Below are 22,325 nucleotides of genomic sequence, written 5' to 3'. Positions count from 1 at the left end.
CTCTATCACGTTTTATCACTGCTAGTACTCGTGCATCGTAAGTGTATTCTAGTTGATTAGTGCATGCGCCAGCTAGTTTGTTGACTTGTAAGGAAGAGCAGTATTAGCAGTTGTAGCTCGATAGTGGTGTCTTCAGTGTTGCAAGAGATGGATAATGTCTAAATTATTGTTTAAAAACCGTTTCCAGCTCAGTGCGTTAGTCCAGTCCGCGAAATACATTAGGCCTAATGAGTGTACGTGTGATAAATTTATACAGATTGCATACTCACCACATGTAAATAAAGTGTATTATGCTGTAAGTACTCATTTCTCAGATTTGATAAGCTATAATATTATAGTCAAGATCTACACCATTAGCTAATACAACTAATTTTACGGACAACAACATCACAAGAAGCACTTGGAAAGTGTATGACTATTCTGTTTATTATTATCCACACAAAAACAGCCAAGCTATGAAAAAATGGTGCGGCCTTAAAAAGCCTGGGTGAAAAAGTTGTGAAATCAAAGGTGGTGGCCAAGAAATGGCTGCAATGATGTTGATGCTAATAAATTTTAACAAATGCACACAGCCATTAAATTTTTTTAGCAATTATTATAAAACAAATAAAGTGATAGTGAGCATCAGTACCATAGATCAAAAACTACAGCTGATTGCCCCAGACCCTGCGTTTTAGTCCTATATACTACAACAAGAAACCCCTTCTAAAAATGTATTAAGGCTTTACAGCACAAGTGCTGAAAGTCTCTGTGGGACACCTGGTCCTACAGCCTGTTTAAAGGTGTTATAATAAGTATGTTTGAAAAGTTACAGAAAGGAGAAAAAATCCATGACTGGACCTTGATCCTAGGTCTGCCCTTGACTGTATACTTAACTGATCTTCAATGACCAGTTGTAATGTGTGGATATAATGTATACATATGCAAATGCATTGAATCATTCACGTTATGGTGAAACTCTACAACTGTCTGAAAGTATAGCTATAAATTTAAAAAAACAGATTCATTGAATTTAAATCCAGTAGCCAGGCCAAGTAAATATATAAATGTCGATCATAACTGTATGATGATCCTCTTGTTACTTCTTTGTCTGTGTTGCTCATAGGTTATATGATTTAGTAGACGATAGCCAAGGTGACCTGAAAAAGTTAACAACAATTTATCCACTATACGATAACTTCTTCATAGTGCCCTATAAACTATACAGTTTTATTTATAGTGTAATCATAATTAGTTACATAGCTAGCAAAAGTGCATCCTAGAAACCAAGTGGGATGTTATGCTATGTTTTACTTCTATTTTCATAAGGTAGCTCCTGATCAGCTAAAATATACACGTATGGGCCTGCAAGGCTTTACAGACCCAATATTCGCATGATGGTTCCCACTTGGTTTCTAGGATGTACTTTTGCTAGCAGCTATGTAACTAATTATGATTAAACTATCAAAACACAATAATATTATTATTATTACACATTCTGTCTCAACATGTTACTTTTTATGAGGGGTACAAAATTATGGATATCAACCAGAAGGGGAGTAGGAGAGCCTACTTTTGCAAATAGTTAGAAGCATGGTAAAGCCCCCCTCCTAGAAAAGTTTTCAGATACACACTTTTTTAGTTTTTAGTTTTACAGTAGACTCCTTTACAGAGATGTAAATATGATAGTACATACTTGACTGCTCTATTAGAGTATCCCAGTCTTTTATTACATGGTCAGCTTTCTCCATTTCCACTGCTTAATGTGCCTATGATCTAACATGTGAAATCTATACTGGCATTATGGTGTGCTGATTGCTGTACATTCTACATAAAATTAGGCTTGTGCAAACATATGGGATTCTTGCAGATCCGGTCACAAGCTATCCACTGGTGATGTTAGTTTGATATTGCCTGTTATGCGATTTGGATCGGTTTTGTAAAATCTGGACACATTTAATGTTAGATGCACTAAGGCTATTACGTAAAGCGATTTTCACGGCATACGATATTTCTACAATGGTTTTTAATGATGGTGTGTGCCAGTCATTTTATAGCTCTACTAAACAGTACTACCATACTATTTGATGCTAGATGTTGAAGATACAATTCATTGGTGTAATCAATACAGTGGATGAAATGTATGTAGACCATGAGGCAAGATTCACTGATGCCACACATGATGATTATTGATAGCCACAAAAGAAATAAGTAGAAGGTTCAAAATCTAGCACAAAATACAGCATTCAAGGAACTTAAGGAACAAAGTAGTAAGTTTTCACGTGCATATGCGGTTGCATCCTGCTTCCAAGATAACTGCTCAGATTACCTAAGCAGCTAATTAACCTAAGCAGCTAGCTATATGCACACAGCATATATACCAGATTTGCATGTTTATACATACAAGACTTTTAGTACTACATGTAATATGTATGTACCTTGTAAATATAACTTCATGTTTGTTGCGTATCATTTTGGTGACTAGTTCCTGGTCCTTACACATCATGTAATACTAAAACAAGTTAACAAGAGTAACAGAAAATTATCATACTCAATGATTGTAACTGACCTTAGGTAGAAATGTAGTGGCAATTATCGTAATAGCAAACAACATGTACCAGATTGTCTCAATTATGAAAGATGTCAAATAGTCATCACTTCCACGTTCAAAAATTTGTTCCACCATAGCTCCAAAAAAGGAGACAATGATGACTAGGAGAACTGCTTGAAGGGAGACATCTCCCTCTAAAGCTAAGTGTTTGAATTTCATTTGTGACACACGACCAGCTTGCCAGAATATGCAAAAAATCAGTAGAACCTTATAAATGGCAACTAGTATATCCCAAGTTACACTGAAAGAATTACACATTGTATAGTGAATCCACTTGTATGGATATCCTCCCTATAGAAAGACATGTATGCTTATAAAGCTATAGCAGCTGCAGTGTACACCTCACCTGATACTCAACCTGTTCATATTTCCATTCAGCCGCATCAACAAAACACTGGATTATCAGTAACACAACCACTGGAGCTACTAGTAATGGTAGCATTGTAAATATTGCTTGATTTGAAATAAATCTGATCTAAAAGCTTAACATGATAACATGGAAATATACAACTACTCATCAAACCTTCCTTCGGAGCAATTTGTTTGTTATTATCTGATAAAGCCTCCATGTTTTAACCAAAAAAAGTGCATATGTTAATACAATTCCGAACTCTGATAACATAAACCTTGCCTAATCACATATATATCAGTAATCCTACTGTCACCAAGTATATACCTGGCAAAGTGCAGCAAATTGTGATCTGGAAACATTGTATTGTACAGCTCCAAATGCTATAAGTCTTGGTATAGTTGAGACGAAGATTAAAACAGCAGCAAAAATTATTAATGCATTAATAACTGGATTGGCTGTTTTGAAGTATCTATGCAATGCCACAGATGATACACTAATTACAACATACTAATTATGCACTTATTTCTTTTCAGTGCAGTGTTAGACACCAACAACACAAGAGCAAATGACAAGAATAGGACAGTGGCCACAATAGTAAAATACAACAGTGCAGTTGGTACTCCTTGGTACTTGATCAAACCTCCAGAGAGTGGTGGATCTAATAGATTAAGTTATACAGTCATTGTTCTGGTAAAAGTAACTTACTATCTCCCCAAACATAATCACTGTCATTAGCACTTCTGAACATTACAGTACTAGCACTATTGCAATTTGTGTCATTCCTGAATACTGTGTAAATCTCAACTGGACAGGCTGAGTCATCTGAACATCACCAACACTAAGGCATACAAGAATGTACTACTAAAATGCTTACTAATTATTTGTGAAACATGAACACTGAAACTAGCGCTGTGTACTTTCTTCAAGTCCACAGGACCCTGTGCAGCACATTTCAGGTATAAACATTACAATACACAACAAATTACTGACCGAAGAACCTAATCTTGTTGAGAGACTCACTGAGCAACTCTGCAAATGTTTCATTTACTACTGGAACACCTGTTCCATTCCTCATTAGAAAATCATCTAACTTCTCTTCTGAGTTAGAATAATTCAGTGCTAAAATCACTGCCCATGTGACATCAAAGATCACTCTTGACAGATGGTAGCCTGGTATGTTTGTGAGTTCTGTAGTTGACATGTTAGGGTTAACATCTCTGTAGTATTGTAGTAATAACTGGTCTAATTCACCAACATCAACCTGTGAAATACAATAAAATTAACACTACAAGACAGTGTACAGTAGTTGTAATACATTGATATTCTGATCTGTTCCATTTTCATAATCAGCTCCCACCATCAGTGTATTATTCAATGACATTTTCAAGACATCTACACTGCAGTTACTATAATTATTATTTATTGCTACTTTCCAAATATCATTGAGGTTCATTTCAGGTAGGATCCACACATGATGTTCATCAACCAATCCCATGTGGTAACTCTACACAACAAGTAGATAATATACAACTAGTGTTGTGAGGTATCACCATCACTCACCTCACACATTATAGTTGGTACATCAAGAACTGAGAAGAATCCTATTATAATCCGGATATCTTCTTTCTGTAAATGAAAATATTAAACTATGTCAAAGCAAACACTAGTCACATAGTGTTGCGATACATTAGTTTCAGGTAAGTTATAAAACCTGGAATCAAAACAGGAAATGAAACAAAACAGAACAGAACAAAATCAGCCTACAGTCTAGTGGTGGGCAATCACTATATCATGCACAGTAACGCTATAATAAATGTACGCACCTTAATTGATACCTGTTTATGCATCAAGCAAGACTCCAAGTGGTAGATTTCTCTGCACAGCACTTATTAATTAGAGATTATAAATGCCTGCTCCAACCCAAAGGGTCTGGGAACTCTACTACCGAATAGAAAAGTTCTTCTGTGCTTGGGCATGTGAGTGATGATTGGCCCTTGACCACTTTCATAAGAGATGTGGATGGCTTCATTCTAATTAAAAGCATGACAAATTTCTTCTAGTTTTTTCACAGAGATGTGTGGGTGGAAGGGAGTGACATTAGAGATGGTTAATAATAAAATAAATTAAAAATTTAAAGACATGGCTTCAGACTCTGCAGCCAACCATATATATGCTATTTGTAGTGATCAAGCTGTTGCTATTCACACCTCTTAAGAAAGTGGTCAAGGGACAATCAATGCTCACCTACCCAAGCACAGAACTTTTCTCCCCAGACTCTTCGGATATGAGCAGGCGTTTATATTCTCTAATCGATAAGCGCTATGCAGAGAAAGCCGCCATCTGGAGTCTTGCTTGATGCATAAACAGGTATCAATTAAAGTGTATGCATATATTATAATGTTACTAGGGACCAGTCTATTTTGCTTTTTTTTCCACCTATTTTTCTTTCCAGCAATTCTTTTATTTTTCACCTATTATGCTCCATATTTTGCTCAAGAATTATACATTTTGCTCAGCACTGATCTTTGTTAATTGAATATTTCCAATTACAAAGCTACGGTTTTGCCTTAAAGTGACTGTTCTATTAGAGTATCTCGATCAGCAATTACTTCTAACATGTAAAGCAAGAAGCTAGCTAATATTGCTTAACATGTGTGACTGTTTTATTAGGGTATCTCGATTGTCACTTGTTGTTCCAGTAACAATTAGCTATGCATTGTCGATATTTTAGCGCGTCTGACTGTTCTATTAGAGTATCTCGATCTTTTGTGCAATTTTTATGTCCACTTCACAAAACTTGTACCTATTATGCCAGCATTTTGCTCATTGCTTTTGCCCACCCATTATGCCAAAAATTTTGCTGGCGAAATCGACGGGTCCCTAAATGTTACTGTGCATGATATAGTGATTGTCCACCACTAAACTATAGGCTGATTTCATTTCGTTTCGTTTCCTGTGTTTCGATTCCAGGTTTTGTAACTTACCTTAGTTCCAATAGTAGGCTCCCAAATCACATTGGTTTGTTTCTGTAAATCTAATACCATGGTGTGACAACTGGTGTTACCATAGTGATAGATGCCCCATTGCATAAAATAATATGGTTACTTAGCAACAGTTGATAGGTAATATTTGATTAACATTTTTGCAGTGGTTATTTTTGATTTTCTGTTGCTTATAGCAACAGCTGCTATGGTTGTCAGATTAAATTGTAATAGGTTAGCATGAAGGGTGTTCTAGAAGACAATCATACACACTTTCATGCAATTAGGGAGTAATTGTACTTATAACAGCCAAACTTATACTCAGCTTTGCCTTGTGTAATTTTGACTGTTACTCTTACAATAATAATAATATTCCCTAAATGTACTCAAATGTGTGTGGTTACCAATACTAATTGTATCAAGATTAAAACTGCATGGGTCAGCACTGGACCAGGATGACCTATAGGACTTGAATGCCACCCGGATGTTTTTTAAAACAAACACTAACGCAGATATGCTGTTTAATTAATAATCTATAAGCATCCATGGCTTCACGTAAATCTACAGACAGCAACAAGCATCATCTCAACTAGTCTTGTCCTTGTGCCTATCAATTAGTGATCTCCCATTTTATGAGAAATATGACCATGTATGGCAAAGAATCTGAGAGCTAGACCATAATTATATTGCTCATTGCATTTTAAACCAGGTGCGGCACCCACTTTACATTGTTTTCGTAAAAACATGCGTGTGTGTGTACCTACCTATGTTTGTTTGTCCGTACATACCCACGTGAGCAAAAACATTAAAAATGGTAAAAAGCAATCAGGATGTAAGAATTTAAAGCTAAATTAAGTCTGTATTAAACTTCGGCACACATAAACTTTGCTATGAGGTGGTTTCTTCTCGGCGGTCTGAAATACAGGTATGGCAACTCTTCATATATTTTGTGAACGGTCTTCCCTTTCAGTTTTATAGACATTTAACTTTAAAACAACATTGAAGACCTCTTAGGCTAACAAAGATAATGTATCCTTCCAGTTGAAAGGGGGAGTTACCCGTACTTCTGCGAACGAAAATGAAGGGCAGCCTTGAGGTTTTCTCTATACAATTTGCACAAGAAAACATGATAAACACACTACAAAACAGTTGAGAAGATACTTCTGTGTGTAATTTTGTGGCTTAAAGTGGTTTGTTATAGTTATACCTCCTTAGCAGTGCATAGCAACGTAATTACCAAATTACAAAATAAATCATGAATTATGAAATAAGCTAAGTTACAGTATTTACAAATCTAATTATCTAGATGAATCAATAATGACAATAGCATGAATATAAATTAATGGTTGATTAATTGCCTATTAGTTAGAATGGAATAGTATTAATTGCATGGGCGCCTGGTTTTAGAAGTAGCAAAACATCAACTTGTCTTTAAAGCCAATACATCAACAATGCTTCACTTGTGAGTATGTACATTTACATACATATCATCATCCTACAGCACTCAGATGAAAGTGGTTGGTCACCCTTGCCATCCTCTGAGTTGAGAAATGTTGAGAACTAGAGCTATAGCATATTCATAAGCGGTTCACCGCATTTTCGAATATAGATCATGCCTACTTTTGAGATCATGCCTACTTTTGATTATCAGGAGATAACCACTCCATGTACAGCAAAGCTTACAACTCTAGATGTTTAGTAAATGTTATAACAAGCAGTCCATAAATGATGTAGTGACTTTAAAATACTTGTAATGTCATTTTTGATTAAACTTTTTCCATGATACCCTAACCCCTAAGACTTGCCCTTCATGTTAGCAAATGTAGTCACATTAGTTGCTGCTGGCCTATAATCAAATTTTAAAAGTTGGAATAAATACAGTGGTCGGTCTTGTATTGGCTTGGGTGATTGATTGCTCATCGAGTGTTATTAGCCTGAAATTGGTATGGTACATATCAGTTGTATCATGTGCCCTCATGATTTGCCTGATATGTACACCCATTCCCTCGGACCACAGGCAAACAGGCAAATCACTCAGGCCCATGATACAACTATTACATACACAGGTAGCTGCACCTTTAACTCAGTCAGTTGCCACACATCTTCATTTTCCCTTCCACTTAAAATAAAGCTGGCTGTGTTGATAACCTCAATACAGCTTTCTTGAAAGTCACAGTCCCCTTCTAACTCTTCCTCCAGACAATCAGCAGCCTATCTTGTAGTTATTACAGTACAGCCTTCTCATATATAACTACTTACCATACTGTGTATTCCTGCAGAAGACAACAGCCCAACACGCCTCCATTTGTTGTTTTGCAGTAATTGATGGCGAACTGAATTAAGAATGTTTGCATTTGGCCCAACACGATAGAAATATGGAAATCTATCCAGTGTGACTAGATGTGACCCATAAGTCACCTACACAAAACATACAATTTCAGTATCTTAAACTGTTTGATAACAAACTACTTATACCTGTGAAAGATTCAACATCGTCTCATTTCCAAGAATATAAGCAGCGTACTCATTTACAAAACTGAATGGTGATCCCATTACTATTGGACTGATGAATGCATTTTGCGATCTTGCATATTGTACATCATTGTTGAAGTTACCAATTGTAATAATGGCTACAATTTCCTGTAAATGAAAAGCAGCAGCAATTTGAACATATACCACATAAGACTAAAAGTGTAAATCAAAGAAAACAAATAACAATGACCTAAAGTGAATTAATGCTTCTGAATGTGCTGCTTACAATTAATGTTTATCAACAACAGAACAACCTGACTAGCATACACAGAATTGACTAAGGCTAATTATGTCACACAAATATTTGTCACAATACTGTGTCTAATTGACCGGCACCAAACATACTATACATGGTCAATTACAAAATTTCACTGAATCCAAACTTTACTAAATAATTAAGTTACCTTTTCAAATCATTAAACATTTTTTCATGATTTATTCCACTATTCCTCTGTTACTTTGCACTATACACTGTCTTTTTAAAATCTATTAGAGGAAGGTAGTTGTCCTAGTAAATATGTTATCCATTCAAGTAGGGTGATAGATTGTGACTGACACCTGTGCGTTACTGATGTGCAGAAATTCATTGCCTTATATAGCTGTAGACTATTTCAATATACTAAAAAAATAACTAATTGAACTCCTGCCCCCTACAACCCCAATATTTACTCTTTCTTATATTGATTTTGTAAGTACAAAAACACTGAGAAAATGTTGGTGTTTTGAAACAGGTAGGAAGATACAGTGAGACATAACATGAAACTTTGCACGTATCAGGGGAATAATAGAGGGTTGCAGAACCCCCACTGAACTTGCAGAATTGCTGCAGGACTGTATACGTAGTTTGACAGCACAAATATCATACAGTATGGTAGTAACTATATATTAGGAGGATTGCACTTTCTCATAAGAAATATTGGCCAGAAACCAGCCTCACTATATCTTCATGGTGGCTTTGCAGTATTGGTTAGGTATAACCAAGCCCAATAATGCCTTCAGTACAACCCGAAACGCTTCCAATAAGTTGTTATGAAATTTTAATTTTCTATATACTGCCTGACTAACTAACTTACTAATGTCTTCAGACAAGTGTAACCTGATAATGGCTGGAAATACAGACTTGATTTTTTTCACTATTCGATGTTGCTTCAGCCCAACAGGTGCCTTTTGGCATATCGCAGTACATACAATTGACATATCATGGACTTACCTTTGTCCTATTTCTCTTAGTTAACAGCTCAATGTGTCAATTAATGGTAGTGTGTGATGGCTTCCCTATATGTTTGCAACCGGAATTGTCAGCATTTTCCGTAGTGGCTGGATTAATTGCAGAGACGTTTCTCATACTGTTTTTCATTTGTAACATTGCGTAATAGGCTGAACATAGCTGAAAATGAAGTATAATGGCCAATTGGCATTTATTGAAAGATAAAAACATTAAGTGTGGCTACATTCTTTCTCTTGATGTGGTATGTGCGTGTTCACCAGTCATGATAATGCTACAAAAAATCAAGCCCAAGGAATTTTAAGTTTGGTTAGGGATCACAGAAAAAAGTAGGGAATTAAGGAAGGTCGCCTACACCTGAAGATATACTAGTGGACATTAAATATCTAATTCAGTCTTCCCATGATGATTAAATGTCCACTAGTATATCTTTAGGTGTAGGTGACCTCCCTTCTTGTTTCGCTACCTTTTTCTATGATCCATAATCAAACTTAAAATTCCTTGCATTTGCATACATAAAAAGCTTGAATGGCAACAGGGCAAGTCAGTACTAGTATAGCTACAGTGTAATAGGAAAGTTGCTTTGATTCCTCAATGGGGATCAAGGGCATGCATTAAACACCTTTATGAAGATCAAGATACTCTAATAGAGCAATCAGATGTAACCTACTAGAGCAGTCAAAGGTACTCTAATATATATTCATATTGGGAAACAATGGGTATTAAATAATAATATATAATGATGGTGAATGTGTCTTGTAATTTAAAGAATGATTTAGTTGCTAAATATTGAGGCTTTAATTTTAATTCGAGAATATTATGTATATAATGCCTTAACCAAAACTGACATTTAGGAATTAAATGGAACCAAGCATATACTGAAAATATTTTACGCATGTTATTCATGAAACCACAAATCTGGTAAATTTTGAAGCATTTTAATGTTCAACTGTCAGCGGTTGAGGGCTGTGCCTTGCACCTATAACTCACTACCAAATCTGGATACCATCTTCTGCATGTAGTGAGAGAGAAAGGTACACGAAAAGTTCTACATACATAAAAAAGCTTACCAATAAGGTTTAAAACAAACAAAAAAAAAAATTACAGACCAGACAACAGAAAAAAAAGTTTTGTATAACCAAAAACAGTTATCGAAGCGGGAAAAAATTCTACTACCAAGGAATTAAACACACAACACTGTACTATAATACATTTCATACATGTTTCTTGTGGGTAGTAAAACCTGTTTATAAAGGTATGTGTAAGATAAATATACACAGGCGTTTTCTTATGGTTTGCATGTAAAGAATTCCAGCAAGTTTTGCTTCTACACCCTTGCATTCAGCACGATGAACAATGGCAGTTAGAAGCTTCACTTTACTCTTTAGCTGATGAGTGCTTACTTTGGAGCAAAAACTCACTTTGACATGTGCAGCAGCTTGCAAGAAGAATGTGTGTGAACTCAGATGAAAAGCTGGTGGATGGACAGACATATGGACAGACAGAAGGTTTTCAGCATTACAAATATTTGAGGAATTTTTAAAGGAGCATGTTACAATAAAATGTATTGGGAATAAAAATATGAAGGTATGCCCTGGAAAGTTTTAAGATTGCTGGAAGCTCTAAGATTGCTTACTTTTAGTTATTAATCTTGCTAGTTATAGACCCGAGGAGGATCAAAATAGTGCGGACTATACATCTCCAACATATTTTATATGACGGAGAATCTACAGCAAAATGATCAGAGTATGCATTTTTTGCTGTTACACAAGATGGTTTCAATTTTTGTATGTATGTTCAGGCAGACTGATATTCCATATAATTATGGATGTGAGCTAGTAAATATACGCACATTTGTCATTTATAATACAATTCCAGAATGCTTAAAGTCAAGCATAGACAAAATGGAACAGCATTTTTTCATGTGTACAGAAATTTAAATGGCTGCTCTTTGCCCACATCCTCCGAATTTAATTGTCAAAGTACATAACAAGATAAAATGAGTTAGCTGGCTTCAGTATTGTTTTGTACTTAACAGTTAGGTGGCTACATTATGTACAATGGAGAAACACGGTGATATTGCATCCATACATGGTTGTTAGTGCATGCTTCACACCATGGTTTTGTATTATATAAACATCTTACAACATCTTGTAAAGAAGCAAAACTAGTCATTGAAAAGTCTGGTTTGAAATTTAATTTGGGGCGAGCCTGAGCGAATAAAGCGGGTACCTTACACGTGCTTCCAGACCATTCTCCTTATACAGTGTGCGTAGTCCATACAAATGCGTGTAATCATCCATTCCATGGAGGATTTAACGCATAGATTACTGCTTAGCCATATTTGGTATGTGTAATGGTTCATATCACAAGAGCTATCGGTGTAGATTACTGTTATGCCACGTGAGTGATGTCTGGCCACGTGTAACTATTGAACGGATACGGAGGAACGTCTTAGACGTAGGAGGGAGCAGTACAGGCTCAGAAAGGATGCAGAAACTCCCGAAGAGACAGAAAGGAGAAGGCATAGAAACCGTGAATAGTTATATGCGGTGTCGTAGAACTGCAATGACGTGAAAAGAAGTGGTTAAAGTAGCAGATCAAAGACTTGACCTTATCAACACCTATCATACCATCAATAAAAGCTTTGCAGATGTGTACATAGTGATTTTGCACAGGCTATATTGATTCTTAGACACTCTCCTCCATAATGTTTCAGTAGTTTTCACTGCCATCAATACTTAAAAAATATACACTCAGGCTCGCCCCACGATGCTGTTAGCATCTGTCTAGTAGTAAATGAATTGTCTTATAGTTACAAGTGTAAGGAAAAATTAGAAATTTTACATTTGAGTAGGGATAATAGAAATAAAAAGCAATGAAACAAGGGAGGTCATGTATACCTGCAGCTAAACTAGTTCACATTTAATCCCTAGTCTACTTTAGTCGTATACAGCCTGTCAATATAATACAACCATATAATATAACCATGACTGAAGTAGTTGTGACCGGGCCTGCAAAAAATAGCGTATGTGGACACACACTTATTCAAACTTTCTTATCAAGAAAGTTTGCAAACATTTGCTGTACTTTTGTTCATAGCAAAAGTGCCAGCATGTCCAATACATTTCAATTGAAAAACCATTATAAATTATTGTGTACCGACTCCTCAAATCTGTTTAGCAACTTTCCAGGTGTGATACGTATATTGCAACTCTCCGCGAGTACAATGATGCTAGAAGAAGTCCAACTCAAAGGAAATTTTATCAAAATGGCTTAAACTGATTCGGTGTAGCAAATTTCCCCATACATTCAGTTGTATTGGGTGTTCCGGGGACATTTATTTATTTTATTTTTATTTATTTATTAAAGCTTTACAACACAAGTGCTGAAGGTCTGTAGGACACCTGGTCCTACAGCCTGCTCAAAGACATTAGATACAAAGACATTAGTTACATAAGGTGTATTTGAAAAGTTGCAGGAAGGAGGAAAAATCCATGACTGGACCTAGGTAGCCTTGAACCTGCAGCCATCCGATTTACACTCAAACGCTTACAGGAGTCTACCAGGCGGACATGCAATAAAAGGCACAATAACCCACGACATGTGATAGATACCTTAGATTCCAAACCAGATTTGGAAAGAACAGTGAATAGCAGTTAAAATGAGCTATAGCAGAAGGAAACCAGGAGAAATTTAAGCATGTCAATTTAAGGAAAATCACTTTTTCTATGGCAAATTGAATGGTGGATATTTGGAAAAGAACGCTCTGAGTTATTTTGACATCTTGACACCCATTAACCTTCACTACGTTAGTGTTACAATGAAACAAAAGCATTGTGAATTAGTTCTACAGGTTGTTTTTTCTTACACTTGTTTGTCTACTTATCCCCTCTTTTCAATAGCTGTCCGTGACTGTATTCTGTTGCATTAGAACACTGTGTAGCTAGTAAAGTAATTAATGTACATTTTGTATTATTTACCATACAGTATGAAAATACTGTATAGTAGGGACCACAAAGGAGTGGGCATGGTCAATGAAAAACATCACCCAAAAACCAGCCTCACTTTTCCCTGACGATGATGAGGCAGTATTGGTTAGATAAAATTAAACCCAAACAAGCCTTCAGATCGACCCGAAAGGTTTACAACAAGTTGCTACAGATTTTCTTTTTAAAATTATTAAATGCAATTTTCTGACTGACCGCCTGACTGACTGATGATACCTTCAGATGAGTGTAACTCGATAACAGCTAAGACTACGGGCTTGATTTTTCACTGCTTTGGCCCAAGAGTTGCCTTTTGGCATACCATAGTACGTACAATGTATTCTTCGTGGACTTACCAGTGTCCTCCTGTCCCATCCATCTTTGCTGACAGCGAAAAGTGTCAATTTGGCGGTAGCATGTGATGACTTCCATCCATAATGGAAATTGTCTATATTTTTCATAGTGGCTACTTTGATTGCAAAGGTGCTTTTCGAACAGTTCTTGATTCGTAATGCTGTGTAATGGGTTGAGCATAGCTGACAATGAAGCGTAATGGATACTTCACTTTTCAGACAATAATTGTGACCGGGCCTGCGATAATAGGGCATGTGGGCACATGATTTTTGCCTACTTTTTTACACTTTCATCACACATAACATTTTGTACCATTATGCTATGACATTGCAATTTTCTGCTCTTAGTAAGTATTTAATTGGCATCATAATGCAAGTTACAGAATGGAAATATATGTTTCCAGCACTGAGATATGAGCTGTAGAGTGATAGGGTGTAGTTTGTGCCCACATGCCCTGTTTTCGCAGGCCCAGTCACAATTGATAGCTGGGGTGCGTGGTGCTATTTCTTCCTTTTGATGCGGTATGCATGGGTTCACCAGTCATAATATTTAATATTTTTATTTTACAAAAAAAGTTAACAAACAAGTATACTTGGAATTTTCAACTAGAGTAGGGACCATAGCACATCAAAAAAAGGTACTGAAACAAGCTGGAGTAGTACACTATATTAAATCACAGTAAAACAATAAGAAGTGTTATATCCCTACTATCTTGAGCACAGTAGGGATACAACACTTCTTATTGTTTTACTGTGATTTAATATCGTGCATAACTCCAGCTTGATCCCTACTCTAGTTGAAAATTCCCATTTTTTTTGTATTCTTGTGTAATAACACAAAAACAGCCAAGCTGTAAAAAAAGGTGCGGCCTTAAAAAGCCTGGGTGAAAAAAAGTTGTGAAATCAAAGGTGGCGGCCAACAAATGGCTGCAATGATGTTATACTAATAAATTTTAGCAATGCACAGCCATTATTAAATTTTATTAGCATTAACATCATTGCAGCCATTTGTTGGCCGCCACCTTTGATTTCACTACTTTTTTTTACCCAGGCTTTTTAAGGCCACACCTTTTTTTACAGCTTGGCTGTTTTTGTGTGGATATCACTTCTTTTTGTAATTGCAAGTTCCAAAGCCAGCCTACGGTTGACTTTGATAATTCATTTTAACTTTTTTCCCTTTTCTACAGGAATCATCAAAGACTGCGTGGCTGAAATAAGATGAATTTTGAAGATGCGTATACCCCAATGATGGCTGGGCAGATCCAACTCAAACTAAGAATGGGAGATGCCCTACCCTGAGGAAGCTTCTGCTGCAGAAATGGTTAATTATACCATTCAAGCACTTTGGAGCTACGGATACATATTATTTATATTATTCCCAGGGTTACCAGCACCTCTTGCCACCACCCTGACATCACAGAACTATATGACACTACTCCTTCTGAAGAGAGACAAGGAGAGCAAGTCTTCTGTAAAATACAGCACTGAGCAGCATGACCCATACCACCCCTTAATGTTGAAAATACAAGTGGAATAAAAGAACCCATCTCAATTTCATTGTTCATACTTCCGTTGCTTCTCACATTCAAAACATCGATAAACTATGGTGAGGATACTTGGGTAGCTAGCTACGTACCACGATATGAAGGTGCAATTTAACTTTGACATTAAAAAATGCCTTCAAATGTTTGCTTACCTCACCAGAATCCTGAAGCATAAACATCTAAATGAGCTCCATCCTCATTGTTAGCTGTTGCATATTGAAGGCCAGGTTTCACCTGTAAAGGATGCATGAAAACGGAGTTTTCTGGTTCCATAAAACAAGTATGTCGCCCGCCCACACTGGCTGTACTTGGCCGCACGACACGGCTGCTTTCATAATTTTTGTAGAATGTTCTACAACAATCTAGATTTTGCATTGGTAGATCTATGAAAGGTCTATGAAATTATGAACTTGATTATTTGAGTAGCTAGAATTTTCATTTATAAAGTAGAAATAAAGTGAGGTGATCAGCAGTGATAGCAGCGGCTCAGTGGTTAAGGATTTAGGTGTTCAGTATGGAGGTCCCTGGTTCGAATGCTGGTAAGTAACTTTTTTTCGACATTTTAATGCACCTTTTTTACCCCACGGTGACTGTTCCATTAGAGTATTTCGACCCCGCGACTTATAGTTAGGTGGCTTAGCAAAAAAATGTGGACACAACTGACAAAAGCACCAATTTTTTTCTGTGAGTTCCTTACCACATTAGATTAAAATTTTTGATAGGATCCACCTCAGGCATGCATGCTGGGAAGCCATCCAAGGCTCGGAAATATGTCTTTGCAATTTTGTTGTTTTAAATAGTAATTTCAAACTTTAGAATAACCTAGAGTATTTCAAGTGACACTAAATTATAAAGGGTGTCATTAAGTTATAAATTATGTCATTAAATTTAAATATTTATCAACACATGTCTATTTTTTGTGTTTTATTCACAATTACTCTATTAGAGCAGTCAGGCAGTCCTGTAACACAAAGATAAGCACATCTCCACTCAGCTTTTTACATTCCCTTGAACCACAATCACTTAAAGCATGCAATGATCCACCAGACTACCACCACAAGTATCCCTAGGCTGTGTTGTGCTGTGTTGTGAAGTGCATATGCACTCTCCTCAAGCATGTACGTATTTTGACAGATGGAATCTTTAGATTAGCTCACTCTGAAGTGTACAATTTCTGGCATAGGGGCCCAGATCTAGGAGTGTTTACCCCCTCAGAAATTTAACCATGTACTTGCTTATAGGAGAAGCTAGTAGAGTACATTTCATCAATTGTTTACTTATGATACAACAAGCATACCATAACAAAAATAAAAACAGCAAAGAAAAGAACTAAGCTTTCTGAAAACTAATCAGTGCTGCATGATCAAAATTATATTTGCAGGACTTATTTATTGAATGTGGGAATTTGAAAGACTATTACTGCTAGAACAGTCATCTATAATATAAAGTTCTGCTTCAAAGTAATAAAATTACCATGACCACTGTGCTAGTTGAACTTTTCTTTGTATGCGATTTCAGCACAGCTATCTTACCATTGTATGCATACAATTGTGCCAAACATGTCATAGTTGAAATTCTACACTTTTGATTAACTGATCGACGAAATATTGCAATTCTGTGTTCTTTACATCCTAACCTAGCATGTCACAGCTAACTATGTGTAATCTTTGGTTGCTAAGTTTCACGGTAATGGTGAATGTAAACATGCAATACTAAAAGTTATTTTTCACAGCTACAATTTGATCTTAAAATTGCAATACTTCATCAGATTGCATCATATGTCTGAAACATCTTTAAAACTATAGCATTTGATATATACATACCAGCATGTCCAGTCAAGCTCTGGTAGCAAGGCAATTATATTTTCATGTACGTAGTTAGTCATTTATACTCTACCATTGCATAATGAAAGCTGTTTGGAAATTCATGAAAAAATCCATGGTGACTGCATCCCTGGGTTATACCGTACTTAAACCACACTTTGCTCTCACAAACCCTGGTGAAATCCTATACATTATATCCACTACTAAAACATGCATTTTTAGCATTAATTCAGCTTGAGACTTAAGTAAAGGAATTTTATCTTACATGGTATATAGCTGCACTGCTGGGTTAATGGTATGAAGAACCTTATCAGTCAGTAAGTTAAGTCATTAGGTCTAAGTCCCTGAAATTAGGTTAGATAATTCTAAGGCTGCAGCACATGTTGCTGTCAGACCTTCAGTGCTGGTCACTGTAAAGTGCTAATAATAAATAATAATAAGAACCTTATTGTTGTGGTCATACATGCGATTTCAGCATAAACACAAAATCATGCATTTAGCACTAACAAATATTTTCATACTAAATAACAAGAGCTGGTATAGTATAAGCTGGTAAGTTATCAAGCTATAGCTACTTCGCAAACAAGCACAAAATGAATTCTGTATAAGATGTGACGTCTGCATGACTGCAGTATTTATTTATTTATTTATTAAGGCTTTACAGCACAAGTGCTGAAGGTCTGTAGGACACCTGGTCCTACAGCCTGCTTAAAGTTGTTACAGAAAGTGTGTTTGAAAAGGTGGAGAAATATCCATGACTGGACCTGGGCAGCCTCGAACCTGCAGCCATCCGATTAACGCTTGAACAGGCTGTAGGACCAGGTGTCCTACAGACCTTCAGCACTTGTGCTGTAAAGCCTTAATAAATAAATAAAATAAAACATATTATGTAAGAGATATTCATTTATATACCACAAACTAATTACTGCAAATATTACAGTGTATATTCATGAGCAACTATAGAGAAATTTCTCTATACAGTTTGTGGATCATACAAGCTGTATACGCTGTAAACTATAGGTGACCGGATTTGCAAAAAGTACACACATTTTAAATACCAGCAAACAAAATGATGTAATACTTGACTCCTTATACTGAACTTGCTCTTAGTACCAGAATGCAGCCAGATACTGTAGTTACACCCATGGAAAATTTCAGGCTATTATATGCCATGATCAAAAAGTTATGAAGCTTCAAAATTCAAAAAATAGGTCAAATTTTGTGTGTCATGGAAAAGGTACAGATCCAGTAACAGTCAGTATATATGAATGAAACAATTACTTGTCAGGATTGAATAAAGCTTGTGAGAGTAATATTACTGTTTATCAGCTCTCGGTTTAATCTTTAACCCTGCACAATGTTCTCTTGCATAAAATAGAGCAAAACTAGCACTTATATGGCTTGCCGATTTTGAAAATTCTTTAGCTACATAACTATAAATGCTTTTATGGAAAAGCCCTTTTTAGAATGAGATGGATCCTATCAAAAAAATTAAAGTTAAGGTTGTACTACATATGTGGAGAAAGTTTGGTGCTTTTGTCACTTGTGTCCACATTAGTTTTAAATTTGGCTTTAAGCAACCTAACTATTACAGTTGTTTGGTTTTTGCCTTGTAACTCTGTAGCTGTCAATGCAATTTCTTTTAAACCACAAAAGGTTTGAGCTATGATGGTTAACCTATATGCATACCGATTTTAATGGTATTCCCACAAGTGGTTTATCCTGTAGGTGTGACAACAAGTTGGCCTTTTTTAATGCAAATAATTGTCCATAGCTCTATGAATATTAATCAGATTTGCACCAAACTTGTTACGCGATTGTGCCACAATACGTTCGTAAAGTGCACCAAAGCTCAAGACAATTGAGCTACACATTTGCATTTTATAATGGTTTTTGTAAAGTGTGTGAAAAGAAAAATCTAAGCCCCCCGAGCCCCCTAAACGAAGAAGTCAAAAAAAAATGAAGAAATTAAGCCGAATTTTGAAGGCTTATATTTCACGATTGCGTTAAGCAATCTTGCTCAAATTTGGTATGTGGGGTCCTGACGGTGGAGGGCATTTGCAGTATAAAAATGGTTTCAATTCGAGAAGGGAGCATGGAGCTACGTATGCGTGAAAACTACGTTTTGTTTAATATACTCACGGTGTGGTGCGCCAGCTTTCTTGGCCGCACAACACACTACCATGTGTCTTGATTCATGGTGAACCATACCAAAGAAAAGAATGGTAACACATCAGCACATATCAATAAAGGTTTCAGTGCTTTATTGTTCTGATCACTTAAAATACTTGCTGATGCACATAACAAATTTTCAGTAAACCCATGCATATTCGAAAGGTGCCAGATGGATTGAGTCACATAGGCCCTCTTCAATCTCTGTCCTTGTTTTATAGTCAGCAAGTCTTTGGTTAGTGGTTAATAACCACCTCGTACAGGTTCTGCCTCTGTGTAACCCTCTAGTGTCTAACTAGAAAAAGGTTGACTAAAATAATAATACTATAAGCCTGCTGGGTGTACACATCATTATGGTCTAAAATTGATATACATTTGAGATATATAGTGAGTCATGTGCAGAGCTGACGGTAGAATTCTCAGTACCTTTGTTCTCACTTTCCCATAAAACACTGTGAAATCTGAGGCCATAGTAACTTTTTTTTTGTGAGACCACACCCTGGGTCACACAAGATCTATAATTTTAGCACCATATAATATAAATTATTGATGTGTTATAGCACCATAAATTGTGTTTTAATAGTATTCACACATTACACAGATGTCAGATGTCACTGGCCTTCAAGGGGCAGTCACTTCTATACTGTCTATTAAAATACTTATGACTGGGATCAAGATTCAATCAAGAGATCAAGTGGCTTTTCTACAGTGCATCAAGTGATCAAAACGTCCACAAAAGTGGCAATCAAGCACCTTAGAAAGCAAGTTTAGCAACATGAGATATTTACTAGACTTTTACTGGTGACAATCAACAATCAAGGCTCTTTATAAAAAGTGAAACCAAACAATCAAGACAAAATTTGACAATCAAAACTCTTGATCCCTAGTTGCATGTGTAACAACTGGTGGTGCGGAAGCTACACTCGAAGCTACGTACCCCTTGTCCTTCAGAGTAATTCAACTTAAGGCCACTCCAAATAAATTCTCTGTTTCCCGTCCATCGCCCGCATCTAGTTACTGCCAGCTCTAAATATTCCATTATTCCGTATTCTTCCATTATTTTCCGGTTATTCTTGCATACTGATAGGCTCAGTAAAAGCCATCTTGAAACAGTGTCAGCTCACGTATCAACAGTGCTGTCAAGTCAGCACAAACTTCACGTTTGTGTTGTTTTTGCAACTTACAAAGGAAGGAACAAGCTTAAGCATGCTTTTATGCAGCCTTTTTGGCTGTGCCAGGCAAATAATGGCTTGAAAAGCTAGCCAATCTTATAATGAAATAATGGAAATAAACCTCCCGCCCGCATGCAAATATGCCCTAGTCCAGGACAGGAAACAGAGAATTTATTCGGAGTGGCCTAATAACTCGCGATCGTCTGACCCATGTAGCTACATGCATTCAACCATGGTACACAGTACACTTATTATTGCAATCATACTTACACTGAATACATTACCTCTCCACTCTTTACAGAGCCAACTGGAAAACTGGAAGAATTTAATGGCGTGTGTAGGGTATACCCATTTAGTATATCTGTGTGGTTGTTGGCTAATTCTATCGCAGCACGGATGGTGAATTCCGGGATGTTGTGGCAGTAATCTTCGTAGTCATCGATACAGTCGTACAGGTCGAGTAAGTATAACGGACGATCATCACCATCGCACAAAGTAGCAGCAACAAACAAAGTCAAAACTGTTCTCACGTCCATGACAGCGATTTACTCCACTCAGAGGATCTATGCGAGCAAACACGAGGTTTTTTAAAACGCAAAACTAGGGGCGCGGCCTGCAGAGTGACCACTCAGACTGGAATCTTTTGTACTGAAAATGTCATGAACAGGGTACTGAAATGTAAAGTTTTCAGTACCAGCAGCTGGAAAATATAATGAAAGTAATTTCATTGGAGGCAGTTTATTAAAATGTAATGAAATACTTCTGAAATTACATTTTGATGTACGTATAGCTATAGCAGGCTAGCTATTCTTCCTAAAGAAAAGGGCAGAGGAGGGGGGGTTGCCCCAAATGCCCTATCCTGGATCCGCCATTGACGTTCACTAGCTACTATGCAGTGAGGGTCACTACACTGAAAAAGAAATTCACTACTAATTTTTTTTACAGTGTGTGCTTCGTCACTAGCAGCTATAGAGCAGGCAGAGTTAATATTCATTTAGGTCTAGTCTACTAGTTGGCGTTGCTTCTCTTTAATTTGAGGGTGGAGGTGAACACTACTGGAGGATGTCACTCGGAGGATGTGGCAAAGAACCAGTCCGGCACTCCGGAAACATTTGTGATCAGATTTGCAAATAGGGGTCTCCACATCCACTTTACCAAATATGATGATTCGTAACATCTGATTCAGGTTGGGAAAAGGTATTGACTTCAAATTTGTTCAGTGGTGAGCCGGTACATGACAATTTTGCGAATTTGGTGAATGCTCTATTAGAGTTAGTGAATACAGTCATAATGGATTTTGGTACTATACAGAGCATTTCAAGAATGCTTTTAAGTAGAAATGCTTAGCACAGTGCTATATACACCATAGGGACTATTAAACTCTCTCAGTACCACTATTTGTGACTTATGACAAAGCCATTTTAAAACCCTCTAATAGAGCAGTCTTTCGTTTTTAAGTATTAAATAGTTGGTAAGTTTAATAAATGGAAAATAAAGTTAGGGTTTATATTTGTACTTGAACACTAAGTTATGGTCTCCCAAGTTGATAGAGTTGGATGTGTGTGGAAGACCCCTTTTTGCAAATCCAGTTA

At 36.6% G+C, this 22,325-nt stretch overlaps 3 protein-coding genes across 3 annotated transcripts in view; all 3 read right to left on the bottom strand.

Moving 5' to 3' along the window:
* The window catches only part of LOC136267413 (gamma-aminobutyric acid type B receptor subunit 2-like), a 61,062-nt gene that overhangs the window by 31,722 nt on the left and 7,015 nt on the right, over positions 1-22,325 (bottom strand). The gene's annotated exons all lie outside the window — the stretch shown is intronic.
* Positions 887-3,935, bottom strand: LOC136267415 (gamma-aminobutyric acid type B receptor subunit 2-like). The gene is made up of 9 exons (XM_066062568.1): positions 3,817-3,935; positions 3,648-3,764; positions 3,462-3,600; positions 3,267-3,411; positions 3,114-3,221; positions 2,937-3,065; positions 2,549-2,881; positions 2,418-2,491; positions 887-1,139 (listed from the first exon to the last, which is right to left on the bottom strand). The coding sequence occupies exons 2-9, from the start codon at positions 3,688-3,690 to the stop codon at positions 1,100-1,102; spliced, it is 1,011 nt and encodes a 336-aa protein (XP_065918640.1). The 5' UTR covers positions 3,691-3,764; positions 3,817-3,935; the 3' UTR covers positions 887-1,099.
* Positions 3,925-21,295, bottom strand: LOC136266476 (gamma-aminobutyric acid type B receptor subunit 2-like). The gene is made up of 7 exons (XM_066061490.1): positions 21,018-21,295; positions 8,399-8,563; positions 8,183-8,341; positions 8,000-8,134; positions 4,503-4,568; positions 4,258-4,446; positions 3,925-4,203 (listed from the first exon to the last, which is right to left on the bottom strand). The coding sequence occupies exons 1-7, from the start codon at positions 21,267-21,269 to the stop codon at positions 3,925-3,927; spliced, it is 1,245 nt and encodes a 414-aa protein (XP_065917562.1). The 5' UTR covers positions 21,270-21,295.

Source organism: Dysidea avara, chromosome 9, assembly GCF_963678975.1.
Source record: "Dysidea avara chromosome 9, odDysAvar1.4, whole genome shotgun sequence".
NCBI lineage: Eukaryota > Metazoa > Porifera > Demospongiae > Dictyoceratida > Dysideidae > Dysidea > Dysidea avara.
This window is presented reverse-complemented; position numbering and strand designations above follow the sequence as displayed.

Coding starts and splice junctions, on each gene's coding strand:
- LOC136267415 (XM_066062568.1), bottom strand. CDS start 3,690: ATGTTCAGAAGTGCTAATGACAGTGATTATGTTTGGGGAGATA. Junction 3,601..3,647: donor TGATTATGTTTGGGGAGATA/GTAAGTTACTTT, acceptor TTAATCTATTAG/ATCCACCACTCTCTGGAGGT. Junction 1,140..2,417: donor CATGAAGTTATATTTACAAG/GTACATACATAT, acceptor TAACTTTTTCAG/GTCACCTTGGCTATCGTCTA.
- LOC136266476 (XM_066061490.1), bottom strand. CDS start 21,269: ATGGACGTGAGAACAGTTTTGACTTTGTTTGTTGCTGCTACTTTGTGC. Junction 8,342..8,398: donor CGATGTTGAATCTTTCACAG/GTATAAGTAGTT, acceptor TGTTTTGTGTAG/GTGACTTATGGGTCACATCT. Junction 4,204..4,257: donor GAACAGATCAGAATATCAAT/GTATTACAACTA, acceptor TGTATTTCACAG/GTTGATGTTGGTGAATTAGA.